Here is a 22,121-nt window from a genome sequence, read left to right on the forward strand (position 1 = left end):
TTATTTGCAAAATTACAAAGTTCTTACATGAAGACCTGTGAACCAATAATAACTTAGAGGCAATAAGGCAAATGCCAGGGTTTGCAAAATTAAGAAATCAGAATAGTAGACTTCTGACCAAAATCAAGAATTTAACACTTCTACACTATATCTATTAATTTAAACTTTATTTAGCGACTGTAGTTTTCTGGGGGCATCTAATTAGTTTATACATTAGATTACACCTCTTAACAGTCTTGAAACTGTCTGACTTCCATGCTGTGACAATACTGGTTGAAAAGCACATATACTGGTTTAGCTACTTGTTAAAGATTGCAATTTACAAAATAAAGTTTAAATTAATAGATATAGTGTAGAAGTGTTAAATTCTTGATTTTGGTCAGAAGTCTACTATTCTGATTTCTTAATTTTGCAAACCCTGGCATTTGCCTTATTGCCTCTAAGTTATTATTGGTTCACAGGTCTTCATGTAAGAACTTTGTAATTTTGCAAATAACAGGCAGTATCTCATTTGTTTACAACTGAAGCAGTTAGAGATCATGTAGCGATTGTACTTATATACGGTCGCATTTTCCTAACATCTTTACAGATTTGTATTCAATATGGAGTATGTATATATTAGACTACTCAGATATACTGTAGGTGTAATCTAATCCTTTCAGTCAGTGAACATTTAGTTATAAACTGGAGCTCATGTTAAGAAACTGGATGTTTTGGACCAGACTGGCACACAACATAAATTGCATCCGTGATAATATGCACCTTCCCTTCAACTATTGCTTTAGTAAGATAAATTCCCACATTAATAAATGGCTGAAAAGTGGTAAAGCTGGTACAAAAAAATCTCCATTAGTAAGAAGAAACAAAACAGTTAAAAAAATCTTCCTTCAGGATTCATTTGTCCTTCATTATTGTTCATCATTGTTCAAGCCAGCACAATAATGCAGTATTTTTTTCTCTTTAGTATTGCATGAATGAATAAAGCTTAAACTATTCCCTGAAAAAGTTACATCGTAGCTAACCTAAGAAATATCTGGAAGACTTGAAAAAACAATTAAGGAATCAAATGGCTGTAACTGATCTAGATGGAAAATGCAATGATAAGAAGCAGCCGATGCATCGTCGCTTAGTCGTCTAATTAGAGACTGCTCCTATGAAATCTAATACTGCATTCAGTCAGTTCATCGTGTTGTACTGTACTGCTAGGTACGATGGTTCTCTCTTTGATTCCTTTGTCATTGGGGACATTATGGTTCATAATAAGTTCACTGGCATCCATATTATGGATTTCCATCCTTTGGCAGGCCTGGCTTCCATCTCTCTTCAATTAGAGACCTCTTTTAAAAAGTTCAGCAGCAAAGGAAAAAAAAAGAAAAGAAAAAGAAAAAAACTAAAAGAACAGAAAAGGGAAAGAGAGAAAAGAAAAAGGAAAACTGCATCAGATAGACACAGAAGAAAGAGCTGAAAGCTGCTTCACAGTCTTGCTGCTAATATCAGTGCAGTCATTTTTTTTTCTTAATTAAACACTAAGTTTCTTTGCCATTATTATCCTGTTTATTTTCCCTTTTTTTTTTCAACGTGCATGATGGGAAGGCCCATGATGCTTTAGTCAAACCTTGGCCTCCAGCATTTCCAAAAAAAGTTTGTGCATGGGAACTTTGCCTTCCAGTTTGATGTTGTAGAAATGCTGCACCGCCTTAGTGGAGGTTTGCCTCAGAAGCGGGAGAGTCATCAGCATTTTGCCAGCTCGACGTGGGTCTTCCATATGTTGACCAGCCTCGTAATCCTGCAGAGCCTCATGTAAGACATCTTGAAGTTTCTGAACTGCTTCAACATCCTCTATGTGCATTGAGTCTGCAAAACAAAGGAATAACATCAGTTTTCAGCATGGAGTGCCAGACTGCCAGCATTACACTGTAACTGTTTCAGGTGGTATCTCACACTGTAATATGTAATGGCACCATATTTGTTTATAGAATTTGCCTTATGGATTTACACAGTGTTTTTCATATTGTTTTAAAAAAAAACAAAAAAAAGAGAATTATCCATTTATTTCTATACTGGCCTTCAGGATCTTCCTTGTAGTAGCAAACATGTCGTGGCATCTTGTAAAAGTGTTAAATTCATCTACAAACTGACCAAAACAAATCCATCCTCCATGCAACTAAATACTTTCTTACAGTGCCTTCCTAGCTATGCAGAACAAATAGCGCTGAGAGGGCAAAGGCCACCTGAGTCACAACCCACTGCAGCTGCTGCTGCAAGAACAATTCCTACCTCTCTGGTGCACCTGGTACCAACCCAAGGCAGCATCCAGAGTTTACAAAGTGAGAAGACCAGATGGACTTCGGGCTGAAACAGGGGATGAATAGGTATGAGTCTCTTTCCACCCTCACAGGGCAATTAAAGATATTTGTTTCCCAACCAACCTTCCTTACACAGCTATCAACCACCATTAGCAAAGAACATCAAGAGGGTCCTTAGAAATACGTCTGCAATGCTAAACAGATAGTTTTTGCAAGATGTAGCCTACCAAGGATAGTTTGAGGTTCTTTTTTGCCAACCTAATCGAAATTAAATAAACCCAACACCTCTCCACATCTTACTTGGTTCTGTATATTTTTTTGTGAAGTGTTTCTATGGAAAGAAAACTCTTGTGATCTCAGATATGAGTAGGAGCCCTAGCAATAATGCACAGGAGGAACCAAACTGAAGAATGCCTTGAAAGCTTCTCTTTTTCCCAACCATGCACTTGACCAGTAAAAGATATCACCCACAGAAATCCTTGCCCTATGGAAAAGGTTCCAGCACTAGAAGCTGCAGATGATAATGGGAGGCTTGGTCCAAATATATTTAAAGCTTTAACCAAAACAGTTACGAAATAGAAAGATCAAAACGATGACCCTATTGAACAAAATGGGTTAATCCTACAGCCCTACGATTTTCCCTTTAACTAGCCACTATCTAAGCAACAGAAGAGAGAGTGATGAGAGCCTGGCAAAGAGTTCATCCATGAGAGATGTAGTCCACACTTTGAAAAGGTTGGAGAACAATGGCTAGGTACAGACATTCAAAAAGCCTGATGCAGAATCGACCTGTTATGTAGCTTTCTGCAAACAGCAGAGTTTAGATCAGTAGCAAATAGAACACACATTTGCCTTTTGCTGGGGAGCGGGGGGTGCAAAACTTAGACCATGTTCCACCATTTTTAAACCAGTCTGCGTATGCTGAACTTGTGTTCTGTTATGGAGACAGATTGGTTTCCGATCACTTATACTGGTAAAAGTGTAATATCTGTACCTGGACATAATGTATTAATCTAAGGGCAGCAATAGTTATTGGGGACATCACTTCTAGTTGCTTATTCTGCCCTAGAATCCTAACATGACTTTTTCCTAAATGCACGGGCATAGTTTCTGACATTTTTTTTTTTTATAAAGCACATTTGCTTTATTTAGCCTTTTATTTGTGCAGCTGCCATCTTCTTCCTTTCCCTTCAGCCTGTGCAGGCTCTTAAGGCTATCCTTTTTATCTTCTAAAAGGCATGCAAATTTATTAGTATTTCCTTGTCATAAGGGACCCTAATAGCCATTACATTATGTAGTTTTCTGTAAACAGTGTAGTTTAGATCACTAGCAAACAGAACACAGTTGCCCTTTGCTGGGGGACAGAGGAAGGAATGCTTTTTAGTCTGGAGAAGGTATCAACTCTACCATAACCAGACAGAAGTGGGTCCTCGACATCCCCTAATTCTGTGAAATAGAATGAGTAACGTTGCCAGGGCTTGTAATGAGCAATGCTATCGTAGGCGTCACTATTTAAGCTCAGGTTTGCCCTTGGGGGAGACCAAGTGGATCTCCCTGACAGTGGTCACAAGAGCAGCGAGTAACAAGGAAGGAAAGGCAGCTATAAGCAAAATGTGGCACCACAAACCAAATGCTCCCCTAGCTATCAAAACAGAGAGGAATAAGGTCTTAAAGAACTTGATAAAGCCAAACAGCCAAATATAGTGTTTACTATGGGGGTTAGCTGATTTGGACCGTGGCAGTCAATGAGAGGATGGGCCATGTGTAACCCTTCTGTAAGGGCATATAGCCCCAAGGGAATGTGAATTTGTGCGTTACAGCAGTGATGAGGCTGTAACCAGGACTAGAGCTGGCCTGCAGTAATTCCACCTACTTCTAATCCTACTCCGAAATTCTTGCTGCTCTGACTTCAATTTTTGACTATTTAGCAAAGACTCCATTTTCAGATGGAGAAAAGATTAAGTAAAGCTTCTTTTGTTATTGTTTTGCTTTCTTAAGCAGATTCAGGCACCCGAAAGCTAATTTTACACAGCACCTTATATCTGTTGTAGCCTAAGAAAGATAGACCTACAGCAAATTTGGTTTTGGGACCTAGGTTTCACTATCCCTACGCAAACAAATAGTTTGGATGGCTGTAATGTGACTAGTAATTTTGTAACAGTCAATCTGGGTAGGTTTTATCAGTCAATTTTATCAGTCAATCTGTGTAGGTTTTAAATACCCTTTTGACTTAAAAGGCATTGTTCAAAAAACACAAGCCAAACTGGGAAATAAGAGGTTAAAAAGGATGGCCCATGTTTATTCTCAAAAGAAATGTGCAAATGGAAAAAAAAGTTACAGCTTCTGCTCTAAAATAGACACTTAATTATATACAAGTTTGGATCATTTAGCACGTTTTATTGATTCTGATGACAGTTTATCTGTTAATTACACATAATGGAGTCCTATGGGGATTTTGCATGTTTAATAATTCTGGATCTTAGTGAATAGATTGTCCTAAGAAGCATGCAGTCAGATATGTACTGCAGAAACTGCAAGCTTCAGTTACTGTGCATCTGGGTGATCAAGTCTATAAACATTAAACTGGGAAAAACAAAAAATGTGGGGTAACAAAACTAGGGGTGGGGGGAAGGAAATGCAAGGGAATGTCGGCACTGGCCAAGGTTTTCCCATTCTCCACTTCTAATTTTTTTTTTTTTAATAAAGAGATCAGCTTTTGCATTTTGTAGAACTAATGAAATTTACCTTTGACAATCAAAGGTGAGTCCCTGATTTTTTTGTGTGTGTACTACAAATTAGGGGTTAATAAAAGCCCTTATGGGCATGCATATTTTGATGTTAATTATGTCTATGTAATCAGAGAGTAAATCTACTAAATTCAGCATCCATATACACACTCACTCCTCCTGCCCACCCACTGGACTCTAGTTGGAGTCATTTCTTTCCAAACACTTCCACTGCATTCTGTGGCCATATTTGGAGGATGATGTATGAGCTGTGGATAATGGTTCTTGTGACAGATCAGAGCTGCTGTATGCAAGAGAAATGGCTTCCTGCAGAAATTTTCAGCTGCAGAAAGGCAGCAACATATTCTGACCATGAAGGTTTGTCAGTTTGCACCCTCTACAAAATTGTCTAGATAAAGTGAGCAGATGTTTGTTCCAGGTAGTTGCTAAGAAATTTGAAAGTTCAAAGATCAAAATTTCACTGGGTGCATCTACACGTACAATTAATGCTAAACAATAAACTCCAGTGCATATTGCAGTGGAGTGTATTGCTCCCGGGCACCGTGTTCACACATGCACTCTGGACTGCAGCACACTGAGTCAGGTCAGAACAGCTCTGGCTGGCAAGGGGCCCATGGAGTCAGCCTGCCAACCCAGGGCTGCTCTGCCCTGGCTCAGCATGCTGCAGAGGGGTTGGCTAGGGCACGAGGATGCTTCAGTGTGGGGGTAGCCAGCAGGCAGCCTTTGCACTGAAGCACCCTCATGCCCCAGCCAGCCCCGTCAGTGCCTACAAGTGCGCTGCTGCACAGTAAATAATGCCACCACAGGATACTACTTCTATTTACAAGTACTAATCTATGGTGCTGTTTATTAGTTTACTGTGACCTAATAGGGCCACGTGTGTCAATGTGGAGACTTTACTGCAGAGTTAATAGGGCAGCTCCACAGTAAACTTCTTGTGCAGACGTGCTCAGTGTGTTGTGCTGGTTTTCACTAAAATCAACTCTATAGACATGTAAAAGTTCAGATGAGAATTCAGCCATTTAACTTTGACTAACACATATACATACAGAGATGAAAAGTAAAGAAGAATCTATGATGTGGCATAGCTCTTGAATCCTGGATTCACAAAAGAAAAATATTCTCTTGTGGCTGCCTTTCCCTTCCATCAGGGAACATCTAACATCCCTGTGGTAATGACAGAATTTGCTTACATGAAACAGTAATAGCAATTAAGTGTTTAAAGTATTTTTGCTGTTTTTAATTCTGTTCAAAGCTGGAAACAAAATGACCAGCCAGCTCTCCACAGGCCACATGCATGTACTCTATAGGCTGGCTTGATTCATGGACATCAGTTTGGGAACCTGTGCCCTTTGGAGATATATTGTAGTATGTTAAGTAAATGACGTGAGAACGAATAGCAGAGAGATAGGCTCACAAACAGTGATTAAAACTTCAAACTATTCTTTAAAGACTGTGATTTAGCTTGAATTTTTTAAAATCATTTAATCAAATTACTATGATAAATTAACTTCCTATTTACAGAAAAGATTCAAACTCATTTCAGCTTTACTCATTCTAGGGTCTGCTAATGCTTAAATGCAAACTCACTAAATCTGTGCTATTTAATTAGACCACGATTCAGCTGGCAGACTGCTCAGAAAAACAGTAATCTCTACTAAGATCCTTCTTCAACTTCTAACCTTGCAGTTTGGAGTGCCAACCCAGTCCTGATATTAAATAAATCTTAATCGTACTGGTATTTGGTTTTTTTTTTTAAATAAGGAAGAAAGTCCGAAGTGCTGAACTAGCCAAAATAAAAACTTAAAAGAAGCTTCAAACAACTATAAACTGGCAGCTTCAGAGATGATAGATAAACCCAGAAGCAGATGAATTTAGTTTTCATATACCATGCCCACACTAGGAAATGATGGGGAAGTCAACAAGCATTCATAAAATTTAACATAAAACCATCTTTCCAGAGAAAAAAAATAATTATCATATAAAATGCAATCACATTTTAAACAAAACTGTTTAAAATGCTCTGCCTATTCCAGGAAAGTTACTCTGCAAGTGAGATTTTAAACAATTATTTCCCTCATAGACAGCCAGTATAATTTACAGTTACCATTCTAAAAGGTATTGTCCAGAAGAAATCTACACCCAGATGTGGGATGCTTTCAAATCAGTGTCTAGTTTAACAATGAAATGAAATAGGGACAGGAAGAAACACTCTCATTCGGAAGTAAGCAAGATTTGATCTTAAATGTCCTGAAAAAAAGCAGCCCAGCTTGGTGAAATTGAAGATTTCAAGAGCCAAGCACAGGAACTCACTGATATACCAAACACTACATGCTGCTGAGAGCAGGGGTTTCAGGCTTGGACTGGGGAAAGATGTAGTTGATTGGTGTTGCAAATGGGAGAGCGTAAAATCAACAAAATTAGGGCATTGGCTCATTGAGCTCTGCCCTGAGGATCGTTTTATCCACGCACATACTTTGTTTCCCTATTGCATCATGGGAAAAGAGAATTCAAACTCTTTTAATCAGCTGCAGGGAAACCTGGATGATTATATCTTTGTGCAGAAATGAGAGGAAACTAGGCTTTTGCTTTGAGGAGAACACCACAAAGTTTAGACAGAAACTCAGATTACGTCTGCTTCAGTTAGAATCCTGCTTCATTTTAACCACAGAAAACAAACACCTAACCACCCAGGAATAATATGGGATATTTCACAAAGGGTGAAAAACAGGAAACAATTGGAATATACCTGAAAGAAAAGGAAGGGGGTTCCTTCTACTGGTGCCTTGTAGGAAGTTAAGAAGGGTGTATTCTATATCATTTATGTATTTAATATCACTAGGAACATAACGTGGAAGAAATGAAATCTGCAGGTCTCAAATGAAGAACTGCTCCATAGCAGAATACAGAGAGCAAAAAACAAAAATTAGAATGACTCCAGTAGCAGAGGGTAGGCAGCAGTGAACAGAAACAGGCAGATGTTAATAGGAGGTGGTTTAAAGGTAACCACTTGTAAGTAGCATGAGAAAGTCACCACCAAGAAAATGGTGGTTCTGTATGGCTAAGGAGTGATTTTCAATAGGGTTCTATGAGATCCTTTTATGGGTGCTGTGGGGTACCATGCAATATTAACACTGTTAGGTGTGGAAACACCTGCTCATGATTCAGAAGAGAAACCCAGAGATTTCAACTAGAACTTCACAGTGTCAAAAACTTATTTGTGGTCTCTGACTTGCGGTCTCTCTGAGTTCTTTGCAACAGAAAAACTGCTCTAGTATTTTTTTGTAGTCAAAACCCAAGTGAAAACTATGAGCCAGCATTGTCAGAGGGTTGCCTTATGTGTAATGAGGGGTACCTTGAGTATGAAAAGGTTCACAAGTCAAAAATGGATCCAATCAAGTTGAGCACTTGTGAGATCCTGAACAAACTAGATAAGATCAAGAACAAGAAAATCAGTAATTATAATGGTTTTAAATAAGTTCTGGACAGCAGGATCCAAACCTGGATTTTTTCTTCAAGATGAATTTGGTCATCTGCTTTTATTCTCTAGTTGACATTAATGAAGGAAAAACACCCCATGAATTACCACCATTTGCAGTGGTAGTACTCAGGGATGTTCTATTTTGAAACTGAAGAACTGCTGTTCATCTTGGCTGAAATGCACGGCAGATTTGCATGTAGAGACTTGCAATTTTGCAAAGCGGCTCTCCATACTGTTTCACTCCAGCTATGCATGAGTTGTACAACTCCACAATATTAAAACAAAAAGTTTCTAAGATGGAAACAGTACATGGAAATACTTGATCAGACTCAGATTTGATTCCTGGTTTCCTTATTAGATATTGGATCCCTAGCCAAGTCAAGAATCTAAGGGTGTGAACAAGTGTTAAGCTGGGAGCTGTGTGGGGAGCCCAATGTCAGTAACATGAGCGGGGGGAATGGGATAGGGGAAAGGCTGCATGGGAGGGGAATTGGCAGGTTTGGCAGGGCTGGCAGGGTTGGTAGGTCCTGCTGGGGGTGTTGTCTGGTCAAGGCAGAGCTAAAGATAGCCCAGTCAGGGTTGGGGGGGTGAGATTAGCACAGCCCTAGGTCTGGGGCAAGTGTCTTGGTTTTCACAGATCTAAGGCTGTGCTGCAAATCTGTATAGGGATTCAGAAGACTGAATTAATCCTTTTTTAGATTAGGCTAAACCTTTCTCAATCTAAGTTAGCACACCTTCTGAAGGCCTGCACAACTGGGCATTTAGATTGACCTAACCCTTGTTAGGTAAATCTAAATGTAATGCATGTACATACCCTAAATCACGAATACCCTGCTCCAGGAATGCACCTAAACACATTTCATTTCACTCCTAATTAGGAATTAAGCAGATGCCTAATTTTGAGGCCATGTGTAAACAATCTTCCTAAAACAGATCTTTTCCGGAATCAGAGTCCTAATGCTGGACATAAGAATGTACACAAGTAGAATATTTTCTACAGTTAAAAGTATATGGCAGAAGTAGTCTGAAGCTAGGTATACTTTCAGTACACTAGAAGTAGGGAGACTATTTCAATCAGAATATATATTGGAATTTAGAAAGGAACAAATGAAGAGATACCTAGAGACTTTGAACAGTAGCACCCAGAAAAAGGTAGTTACAGCATACAGAATAAACAGAAAGAAAATAGAATTTCAGTGAACATGGAGGCTATTCCAGTATACAATGACCTGGTTTACTTTTAGGAAAAAACATGAAAGCTGAACCTCACACCATTGATGAGCAGTGGGGAGAATGATTTTATTGTAACAATCAATGAATAAAAACAAGTCCAAGAAACACCTCAGTTTATTCCAGGAGGTGGGCAGGATTGACAGTGTAATAAAAAACAGTATGTTTAAGATTACGATACATTAAAAATGGGCAAATTGTCTTTTCTTGTCCCTAAATCTGCTAAAATTCCACTAGAAGGGATGGGAAGGATAATGAATCTGTTGACAATTCAGCAATGCAGAATGAATTGGATAATGCAAAATACTTTGAACACATACCAAGAGGAAATAGCAAGGCCCAGAAGAAAAGGAGGTTGCAAGACAGAATAACAGGACAAGATATCAAAGGAAAGACAAAGTTGGTTGGATAACATTAAGAGTCCTATTCCTCCCATGAACGAACCAAGTATCACTGTAACAGTGAGAAAGAGCTACTTGTATTCTGCAGTAAAAATAGACTGAATAACCAAGTGTATTCACAGTTGTTTTGGTGCCACCATGGTTAATGTAACTGCTTTTAATTGGTTGATCTGGGTTTACTTTGTGGCCAACAGGCATGGCTGATAGGGTCTAGCTAAGGCAGTGGCACTAAGGAACTTGATACTATTACCAGTTCTGGCATACAGTTGCTCTGGGCACTTCATCTCTTGTTACCTCCTGTTCATAGTGTATACAATGGGAATAATATCTGCCTAAATTCACAAGTAAGAAAACACTTGTTTTAGGTGCTTAGGTGATAATGTGGGTTCCAGAGAAAAATCTACTTAATAAAATACTAGCAGGTAGGGTAAAAAGGAACATGTCTAAAAAAATCTGGATGTCATCTATATGATGATAAAAAAAAAAACGGCCTGGGACAGAAACATATGACAATCTTTCCTATATTTGTGTTTTGGACATATGTCAGACATTCTACAGCATACAAGGAAAGAAGCTAATTCCTTTTGCTGCTTATATTAGCCACAAGATATATTTGTACATATTGATGATACCATTGCAGATGCATATGTATGAATTCTAACACTAACATGATCTAGAAATAATACCATGCATTAAATTACCCACCAAAGATGGCATCCCTACAAACTAGATACACTCTATTACAATATACTATATACCAGAGTCTGTATTGGCAAGAAAGAAAATATAGATCCCATGGAAGAGGCAGTTTGTGTGGTTCTGCCAAAAACATTTACATGAAAGCACTATTTCGCAGCAGCAATATCTCATTGTTCTGAGTACAAAATTGTGGGGAAGGAAAAGCAACTTATATTGCCAGTATGGGCCAAATTTGCCAATGGCCTAAGTGGGAGGTTTACTTAATTGATGTCTGTCCTGTATTTCAGTGCACTCTGATAGATAAGAGAATTCCTGATTCTGTCTCCTTGGGTATATTATGCAGATAAGTGTCCACAATGCAGAGCAGAGAAAGTCTTTCTGTTGCTTAAGGCGGTGAAGCTCTGGCCTAGGGCTGTGGCTTAGGGTCAAATTTTTAACTAAACTTGGGCCAAGAGTGGTCAGTTTTCATCACCCACAACAGGGCCAGATTTTTTGTGACTTCAAGCTTCATTTATGCACCTAAAAAGGGCCCAGATTTTCAAGCTTTCTGAGCTCTTTGGAAAACCTGGCCATTTGCTCTGGTGCCTAAATAGAAGCTGAACTATCTGGAAAAATCTGGCACCATTCGTGGATGCTGAGTTCTTTAGAAAACTCTGTGCTACAGGAATAATCTCGTCTTTACTGAATAAGCAGTTCCAAAAAAGACTGCTCACCTGCATCTCTCTGCTTAGTATTACCTAATCAATATAGGACAGCACTTTGTAATAACACAGAGAGATGAGCAGGTCACCTTCTACATATGTGCACACACACACATACTTTCTGTAGACATTTCATCTATGCCTGAGGAAGTAATTGGTGCATGCATGCTTTGGAAAATGCTCAAAGTTGTTTTTCTGTGCAAATAAACAAAGTGCTCATTGGTACCATATTTTTTCATTTGGGCAGTGCATAATTGCTTGTCTGCTTTTATGTCTGGTTGGGAAGTTGTGAGGAAAAAAGGAAGGAAACAAAAAAAAAGTAATACTGACAGGACAACCATTACCAGTGAGTCACTTTGCTGGTATTCAAGCATAAAGAGTGCATTAATTATTATTGAATCAAGCCAGATGTTTAAAACTAAGCTGATAATTTAGATAAATCTCATACTAAGCACTGCAGATCAAAAATGAACTACTGCAATCATGTCTCTATATATTTCCCTGTACACAGGTTGCCAGTATAAACTGCACAACCACTTATGCTATTATGTAGATATATAAGCTTTGCAGACTTTCGGTAAACTCTTATTTCATCCATAACTAAATGTTATTTAGTATGAAGACTAGAAAATAAAAAGCAGAATTACTGGGGCGAACATGTAAAAGTGAAATGTTGCTAATCATTACCTCAGTATGCTACCTTCCCACTACTTTTAGAAAGAAGATGGGAAAGGGTAATTCAGATATTATAGTGTAGACACTGCTTAAGCATATCCTAGAAGAACTTAATATTTAAATATATATGTATTTCAAGCTACTTCATTTTGTTGGAAAAAACAAAGAACTTTATGGTATTTATTTAAACAGAATTCAATCAAGATTAAAGCAATCTACTGTACCTTTCTTGATGCCGGAGAATACCAGCAATGAAAACAATATAACATTATATCATAAATCACTAATGCAGACACAGTGTCAGAAGCCCCCCACCTTGTTAACTGTATATACCAGAGTTAATAGGATACTTTTATGAGGAAAAAACTGATCACACAAAAAGTGTATAAAAGCTGTAAGATTTCTCACTGCATGTGATCCTTTTTCCCCCCTACAGATATAAAATGAGTCTGTTAATTTTAAGCTGAGAAAATAAATCCCCAAGCAATGCGAGAAATGTTTGAAGGAAAAGATGTGACAACAACAAAATATGTTTTAAACCAAATGACTAAATAATGATTTTCAGAGTCCTATTTTAGACCCCACTCACATTAATCAAATTAATGTAACACTGAATTACCTTCCTATTTTTTATCTGAAAAAGATCATACTGGTGTTTTAGTGGAATGTGCAGCCTCTGATTATTTAAAAGAGAGGCTATAGTTTTGCAGGGGCAAGTTCACTTGTATATATGAGTACAATGATTGGTAGAAGTCAGATATCTAACAACCGGAGTTGTATGTGCAAACTTAAACTGAAATCTTTAATGCTAGCAATGGAAACATTCTGTTAAAACAAAGCCAAGTTGGTGTAAGGTAGCTGTCTTGTATCTCATATCCTCTTTCCATTAGTTTAGGTTAAAATCAACATATGATTTAATTAACATAAGGGGAGGAGGAGTTTTCACTTTAACATACTTTGAATTTAATACATTAAACCATATTTATCACTGACATTATCTTAGTTATAATTTACGTTTAAGTTTATAGGAATTGCAAACAATTAAGATACAGATTATTTTGGCTCATTATATGTCGAACATACTATTAGGCTTTCTTTTAAATAATGCCTTACAGAGTCATCCATTACTACTCACTACCGTTGGAAAAAAAGAGATACTTAGCTTCTTACCCCTCTCCTTTTTTCTTTCTTATGTAAGCTTCAGAAATGTTTCTTGTGCAAATAGTTTTATATTTGCAAATTAAAAAGCAAAACAGTACAAAACTGTTCAGTTTAGACTTCTAAAATGTGGTAATTTTGATATTCTGTTCATTGAATATAATCTTAGGAAATGCTTTTCCTCTAAGTGAGAAATATTTTGAACTTTCCATGCTCAAAAATAAATCCGGTTCCAAGAAAAAAAAAGAAAGATGGATTTTGGTCACTGAGTGGTACATCAGAATTACTATATCTAGGTTAAAAATAAAAGGCTATATTAAATTAAGAAGATGCAATCACAGGAATGGAGGGTATTTTGCAGAGAAATGAACAGCACTTTTTGTTTTGCATGTTTTTGAATTATATTTCCTATTAAAAATGCCAAGTGCTAAATCATATCATAAAGACAAACAGAAAAGTACAACTTCATTGTTGAAAACAATTTCCCTCCTATCAATCTGAGGATTTGTGCATCAATATTGTAGATGAACTGTTAATTACAAAATCAATTAAAAAATTATTTCTAAAAACAGTCACGCGTCCTGGCTCTCAGGGGGGCAATTTGGGCAGAAGGTCTCATCTCACTAGGACCGCGCCAAATCACAAGTCGTCATCCACAAGTAAGCAAAAGCAATCTGGTTTTTCATTTTTCAGCGCGGCTGAGCCCAGCCTGAGATTGATCGTCACATATGGCCCCAGAAAACAAACTGTCAATACCTTGAATGCTGCAGAATTTGAACAAATAGCCGTCCGCCCATTCAAGCCACTCATTGCATCCCATTTAACAGATTTTATTGACAGTTTCCTTCTTGTAATTAAAGGGAAAACTACTGGCCAGCAACCAAGATAAAGTTCAAAGATAGGGTCAAAACAAAAGCAGATGGAGGGGCACGGTGTGACTGTCAATGGTACATAGCATCAGAGCATGTTATTGACACACAGGTATCTAATGATCGGCACGTCATTAAAGAGGGATCTATCGTGAACTTTATGCAAATGCTAAAAGGGACTTAAGACCACAATAAAGCATTAAGGAGACACAAAAGGAAAAACAACAAAGCACCAACGATTTTTACTTATCAGACACTGTTCACTGCTTCAGCACTTTTAAGTTCAAATGTGGAGAAAAATACTTTCTGCAATTCTTAACCCATTCTGCACAAGTAATATATTTTAGTGAAACTTTAGTATAAAATAGGGGATCCATACAGTGAAGTGTAGTCCCTTATAGATTAAACAGGGATTTCCCTCCTTTGCACGTACCCTGGGTTCACTTTACCAATATGTTTAGTAGCTGTATTTAAGGAAAGCATATATTCCATATAATCTTGCCTCCATCCATTCAATTTAAGTAAAATGATTAGACTTATCTGGATTATGAAATGGATTTGGTAGAACAACATCTATATTCATTTGAAAGGATCTTTGCTTGTATAATACCTTCCATATTATCCAGTGTATTATTTTTACTGCATTAGTAATATGTTCTACTGCTTAAAACTGTAAAAATCTTCCTTAATTTGAATTGAATTTTTGCAGCCTTTTAGCAGAAGACCCACGGTCACCTAAGCTCTGATTAACAATTAATTATTCCTAAAACATAGTGAGATCAACCATACAGAAGGTATTATTGGAATGAAAAGGTGATATGAAAAAAATGTAGTAACCGTCATGCCAATCTGCCAACCTGAATTAGCAAGCGCTATAGCTTTGAGGGTGACAAACTCTTCTTTCTCCAGCTTCATGCTCTTGTATTTCTTTACCAGCTGCAGGATGGCGTTGTTGAGGTCAAGAAGGCCTGCCAATTTGGACTGCTCTTCATCCATTATATAATCTTCAGCATAGACAAGCTCATCTTCAAAAGACAGTGATCGGTATACAACACCCAGAATCAAAATCTCCATCCAAGCACTCTGCAGAAGGCTCATCTGGTCAGCCAGAGACAAAGTGGAGAAACCTATAAAGTGCAAGGAAAAATATTAAACAGGTGTTGATACATCAAATCTCTGCATCATAACAAGAATTTTCTGTCATTTTGTTTTTAGGGAAATTACTGATTGGTACAAATGCATTCCACAAATTTCCCTGCCTCTTCAAGATCAGTCAGCATAAAATTAAAGGGCTTCTATTCAAGGTAAAAGTTAAAAGCCAGCCTGAATCTGTAGGCATTTTCTGCAGGAGTTACAGTAATTTGGGAAGTTATAACTGCAGTGTAGAATGGCTTGCACATTCTCTCCTTAGTAGAAATCTTCTAAAATCTAATGCTACGTGGCTATGATCTGTTGTCAACTAACAAGTAAGATAATAAAAAGCTTTGGTCCAAAGGGCTTTTGTTAGCAGACTCTTGGCTCTGTTCATCGGTGCTGTAAAGAGAATGAAGCAATGATGTCAGAGGCCCCCTTTAAGCCAAGGAGGATATTTTCGATAAAAACTTTTTTTAAGAGGGAAGATTGGATACCTTAATAGAATTAAGGTGATTATCACAACGAACAAAGTGCTCTTTGAACTTCAACCTCAGCAGAAAGAGAAGTAAGACCTACTCTCTTCAGAAAAAGACACTAATTACTTCTGTAATGGCTTCTGCCTCTACTATGCTTGCTGAAATAACAGGATGGCACATTAAAGTGCCAAGTGAATAGTAATCACACCATCATTTTTGTGAGGGAGAGAGAAAATTTAATAATGCCTCTTAATAAATTTAAGTTTTGCTTTCCTTTTTTCTGCTCTCTTTTTTAATAGGATCACTAGGGGCAAACATCTTTACTGTCTTACCTTTTCAGGATCTTGTTTACAGTAGCTCTTCATTTATTATATCAAACTGCTAATATCCCCAATCACATTAGGAGGTACAGAACAATATGGGAGAGGAAGTGATTTCCTGGCCTGTTGGTGAAATGTAGTAGTTTGCCAGTTGGCACCATCAACCACAAGTACTTAATAAAATCATCAAAGGGGATTAGTCAAGCTTTTCTTGAGGGGGTCTTAAGACATGTCTGAAGCTTTCATGTAGTTGTTTATGGAGCTGCTCACATGTTCTTTGACAGGGTTCCCGCAGCAAAAACAGTCTTTTTGTTATTCAATTATACCTCAATGCATTGCTCCTGTTTTGAAAATCTGGAGTAAGGATATAACAGACACGGGCAAATCTATACAGGCATTCGCTGCAAACAAGATTCTCTCTCTTGTACTAAGGGAGCGAAATATTACTTTTCTTTCAAAATAATGTATCCAAAGCTGTAAGCATCAACAGGGCTGAAACACAAAACTGGTTGTATGCTCTCTTTTATTTGTTTTCATTTGTTCATACTGCCTCTCCTGCCCTGCGACAGAACAGTAGTTCCCTGCCTTCCAAATAAAACCACCCAAAACTGAGCTAACCACCACCACAACAACCCCCCCCTAAAAAAGTGACACTGGACAAAAGCAGGTCTATGATTAAATAAATAAGAAGGAAACGGGAAAGAAATAATCATTTGAAAGGTTTATAAGGAGGAATGCATGCGTTCAATTAGCTGCTGTGTTTCTGTTCCTTTCCCTCATCTCAAGAACCAGTTTTTCTGCAGCAGCAGATGGACAGAGAATGTAGCCTGCAGCACTGTCCTGTGACAGCCCTATTCTCCCTCCCAGACACTGCTGTTAGTAAATAGATTTACACATTCTCCAATCTCCACACATCTTTCTGCCGAATAATTAAAAGCAGGATGATTAGTTTATTGAGTGGAAGGAGGAACTTTTTTATTGAGGTCCATCCATGATTTTATCAGGGCCAGCACTTTTACGGTTGTCATGAGGGTGCAGGCATCCAATTTTTCTTATCTGCCTGATTAATACAAACGCTGTTTCAGGACGCATTAATTAACAGATACAAATCTACGTTCTCATGGAAGGATCAATACAGAGAAGAAAAGAGGCATCAATGTGAATTTAGTGCTGATGATGGAGAAGGCACTCTATTGACATTTACGTGCATGGAAACTTTAAAGTTGCAGTAGAGCCCTTTTGTCCCTGTGATTTACAAATTAACAATTTTTCAGCCATAACAATGTTTCACACACTTCTGAGGAGTTTAATTAAGCAAAAAGCAATAAAATCAGTTTTGATTTTTGTTTAAAAGTTGAACTTGTAATTTGTCTCCTTTCTATTTTTCTGAAACCCCCTCAACTTTCTTCTTGTATGTACTTATCTCATTTTGCACTGAGTTTTTACAAATTACTGAATGTTTCAGGACCACATTTATCATGTGCTTCAATCAGAGGAAGTCACATCCACCCTGTACAGAAAAAAAATAGGACACTGCTTGTGATTTACTGTATTGTATGTTGTTAACAAAAATTTCACAGGAGAAGCTTAAAAATCATTGACACTGTTGAAACTGACAACTTTAAAAACCACTGTAATATATTAAATAAATATAACATAATTAATATATATTTAATGTATATTATATGTGTGTGTCTATATATATATAATTAGAAAACAGGAGCACATTGTGGTTTAGTTTTGTGTGTGTGTTTGTGTGTGTGCAGGTGCATGTGTAGTCATTTCCTTCTCTATTAGAGGCAACTTTTTCTGTGAAGCCTACTCAGTGAAAGCACGCTTTAACTCTTAAGGACATTCCTCATGGGAAAGCATCATGTTGTAATTAACCTTTTTTCCTTTTTGTCAGAAAATTTGGAAAGCAAATGGTGTGTTTCATAACACAACTGTCCTTTTGTTATATCCCAACACAATACAATGAGAGTAAGGGCTATGTAGGAATACATATTTACATACTGAGATATTTTGAAATTGAGAACCTTATTCTCTTATTTCTTCTCAAACTTTTGATCTGATCCTGTTAACTTTACCCATGTGACCTTTCCCTTTGCATTACAACTCTAATGGTATCAAGGCAACAGGAAGCAAAAGGACCAGTTTGGAAATACACAAGAAACTTCAGTGAAAAAATATTTTAAAACTCATTTTTAAAACTATTTTTATTGGTGTGGTGATGACACTACTATCAAATCAAAATGATAATAATTAAATACCTGAGGCACTTTCATTAAAAATACTAAGCTAAACTAATAACCCAAATAATAATTCTTCCAAGTAGAAACTAATATTAAATTGCTGCATCAATTGCTTTTTTCTGACAAGTCAATATTTTCTAATGAAAATTTATTTGAAAAGAGACCTCCAAACTATGTGTTAAATACATTTCCAGCTATCTGGACTAATTAAATGCTTCCAGCTCATAACAGTGAGCTCTTTTCACACAGACATAAGTTGTTGTATTATAGAGTGCATTGCACAGCTCCTTAATCCCCGGTGTTTGACAGGTCATGGATTTAAATGCACATTCATATTGTGGTGCTTTTTCCTCCCCGCTTAGCATGTACTATTCCACGCACATTGGTGATGACTTTGATTTCTCTTCATCTCCTGCCCCAACTTGGTACCATTTAATGTATCTCAGGCATTTGCTAGCAGAATGACTCTGTACCTTGACCTGCAGTTAAATAGCATGCTTATCTGCAGTACAGTGTACTCCAAATAAACCAGATGACAGTTTGGAATAACGTCATTTGGACGGATTGAAAAGCTTCTCAAGAGTCAGGTACCCCTGAGGTAATAAGCTTGAAGGAAGCATGTTTTGTGCCAACCCTCCTGCCATCTTCTTCTAGACGCTCATGTGCTTGACAATGATGCCATGGGCACTTGTCAAGATTTTTTTATTTTTTTTTTGCCTAGCAAACTGATGCACTTTGCAGTCAACTTACAAAAAAGGCTAAGCATTTGAAAGTGTGAAGGGCAAAAAATATCTGACGGCTAGTCTTCAAAAATACACTTTCATTTCAGAAAGCATAAATGTTTATTTCCTGAGCTGAGTGTTGACAGAAGTAGGCTGCAGCACAGGCATATGAATTTAACCCCTAGTAGGCATTCTGTTCAGCGCTGTTTTCATATAGCTGAATGTGAATCTACAGGGTGTCTTGTAATATCAGTTAACAATGGCTGATTTCCTGGCCATGTTCCTCCCCTCAGCACCCCCCTCTTCTTTTTATTCTTTTTTTGAAGGGGAATTATAACATTGCTCTCACTAAACATTTGAGCCTTTTCCACAAACAGTGCATCACACTCAAATTGTAATTATCCCGTAAGGACTTACTGAGATCACTAAAAGTGTACTGAGAGAAGGTTGACTGAGCAACTTAACATATGCTTGATTTTTTTTTCTTTCACATACCGATAAACTCAATGCTCACACTAAGTCAGGAATACAGGTAACAAAGGTCTTACTGCTTTTATTACGTGAACATATATCAAAGAGCCAAACTGTGCTGTCTGTAGTGTTAGGTGAGCCACACTCATTTAGCAGTCTCGTAAATGGGGCTATTTAGACCGTTGCTCTCTTCAAATATCAGCACATGCACCACTTGCTTTCTATTTTACATTGCACACATCTTCATGCTAAACAGGGAAATCTTTTATATTCCTGAAGACCCTTTTCTCTACTTCATTAAGATGGACTTTATGGACACTAACTCACTAGGGGCTAGAGTGAAGCAGCTGCAGATGGTCAAGTGACAAAGCAAGATCTGTAGCAGCATATACATAGTGCTATGAAAACTCTTACAAAAAGAGTGGCTACAATTATGCCTGCTATTATTGTCAGCATTGAATATTTGATGCCCTAAATCTGGCTGCTCCTTTAACACACTTTCCTTGTGCTTCACATTAAACTAGCTTTATTACCTCTCTAATATGTGTTTCTAAATCAGAATTTTTATCATATTGGCTATGAAATAACTGACAAATCTGGAAGTCGCTGATGTTTTGAGATAATCAGGCCCCATTTATTTAACCATTTGTTTCAGTGTTTGCTGGGTCTATGAGCAAAACGTTACTCAAGCTTTCATTGGTTTTATACTTCAAATATCTTCATTTACATTTCTTATAATCAAAGCTGTGCTTGAAAATGACATGTTCAGTAGTGTGTTGCAGATTCAATATATTTACACAGTTGAAATATCAGAGTTGGGTTTTTAAATTATTTACACTTAATTTTGATAGACTAACTTCCTTCTAAATGTTTTATATGTACTGATGTTTCCAGTGCAATTTCCTTGTTTCAAAAATAATGTATGTTCACCATTGGCTGAAAGAATAAAGCTAAAGTGTTCAGTGCTTGAGTTTCTGCCCTTTTGTATATCAGAGCACAGTATTTTATCTACAGACTTGGGAAATCCAAATGTCTCTCTCTGGTGCAAAAGTGTAAATCTGAAGTTACTCCACCTCGATCTGAGATAGGAATCAGGCTATGTGTAGTTTCAGATTCACTATTCTAAAATTGATGCCCTTTCTTCTCTTCCCTAGAGTCACTCTACAGCTTTAACTGGCTTTTGTGGAGGTAGACCATAGCAAAGAGCTCCAACCATGACATTTCTGCTCTGGGTACAGGAAATTTTCTAAACATGAATATGCATCACATTGACTTCAGCTTTAATTTGTCTGTTCTCCTTGTGGAAATCCAAAGGAGAGCAAGAAGTACTAAAACAATAACTTAAACATAGCATAACCAACTAACACTTGAAACAGAGGCTTTAAAGGTACATTCAGTCCTGGGTTCCTGACCTTAGGCTACAACATGCATTTTATTTTATAACCCAGCCAATGTTTATTTTAAAACACACCTATTTATCCCCCTATATGCAGAAAAATACCCAAACCCATAAACAGGTCAGCTCTTCAGCAGATCATTAAGATACAGTACTTTCACTACCTGAGGCCACAAATTTATTTTATCAATTTAGTAGAAAATGTTCCAATTCCAGTAGCTTCTAAGGATTTTTAAGGTTGAATATGTGTTCCTCCAGTACGTGCTCCCCAGCTGAAAATATCTGTCAGATCTGTTTGTTTCATGGCAGCCTCCCATACTAATCCTTGAGGTTAAGAGCAAGCACCTGCAGGTGGTACCACAGTAAGGTGAAGTCTAACAACAGTTGAAGATTTTTTGCATGGCAAATATCAGGTAGAACAACTAAAGGCACCAACTTTGTCAGGGCTCTTCAATCAGAGACCAGGTAAACAAGCATAAAGTAAGACAGGCTCAAACGAAACAGCCAAAGGCTGCATTGCCTTCTGCATTCAACTTTCATGACCCCCCTAGTTTGATGTGTCACAGTTCAATTTTACGTTAGGGAAGCAGGTTTTATCACTGGGGACAAATGACTTTGGTAGAGAACAAAAAGACAAAAAAAAAACCAAACAGTTTGTCCAAATGATACTTTGCTCTCGGGGAGAACTTTGAGCCTCTCTTTCATTCATGTGAGGGGGATCACTGATGCTCTCTGGAGGAAGTACTAGTTTTGGCATCTGTACACTCAGATCCTGTTCTGACAACACCATTCATCTCACCACGCGGGTCAGAAGCTATACTGTCTGCACTAAGAATTCTGACTGCCATCTGTTAGTTGTATCACAGCAACATGGACATCAGATAGATTTAATACACAGGCCCGGCTGGGTGTCATTTAGGCCCCCTAAGAAAGACACCATGCATTTACAAAGTTCAATGATACACTGGGGCCAGCCTTGTTTATTTTCCTAGTTCTTATTTAACTCTACATTTCATCTGCTACTTTTGTCTAGATAAGATCTTGTAAAATATAAATGCTAGTTTTTATATATATATATATATA

General features: G+C 37.6%; 1 protein-coding gene across 7 annotated transcripts in view; it reads right to left on the reverse strand.

Moving 5' to 3' along the window:
* Positions 1-165: 165 nt before the first annotated feature.
* Positions 166-22,121, reverse strand: part of ESRRG (estrogen related receptor gamma) — a 617,448-nt gene continuing 595,492 nt past the window's right edge. For all 7 annotated transcript variants that reach the window (XM_019516458.1, XM_019516456.1, XM_019516457.1 and 4 more), the window contains 2 exons: positions 15,125-15,394; positions 166-1,854 (listed from right to left, as the gene is read on the reverse strand). In XM_019516458.1, the coding sequence (XP_019372003.1) occupies positions 1,610-1,854; positions 15,125-15,394 (515 nt within the window). In that variant the 3' untranslated portion in view covers positions 166-1,609. The remainder of the gene's footprint in view (positions 1,855-15,124; positions 15,395-22,121) is intronic.

Source organism: Gavialis gangeticus, unplaced genomic scaffold (assembly GCF_001723915.1).
Source record: "Gavialis gangeticus isolate Ggan-Ray unplaced genomic scaffold, GavGan_comp1, whole genome shotgun sequence".
Classification (NCBI taxonomy): Eukaryota; Metazoa; Chordata; order Crocodylia; family Gavialidae; genus Gavialis; species Gavialis gangeticus.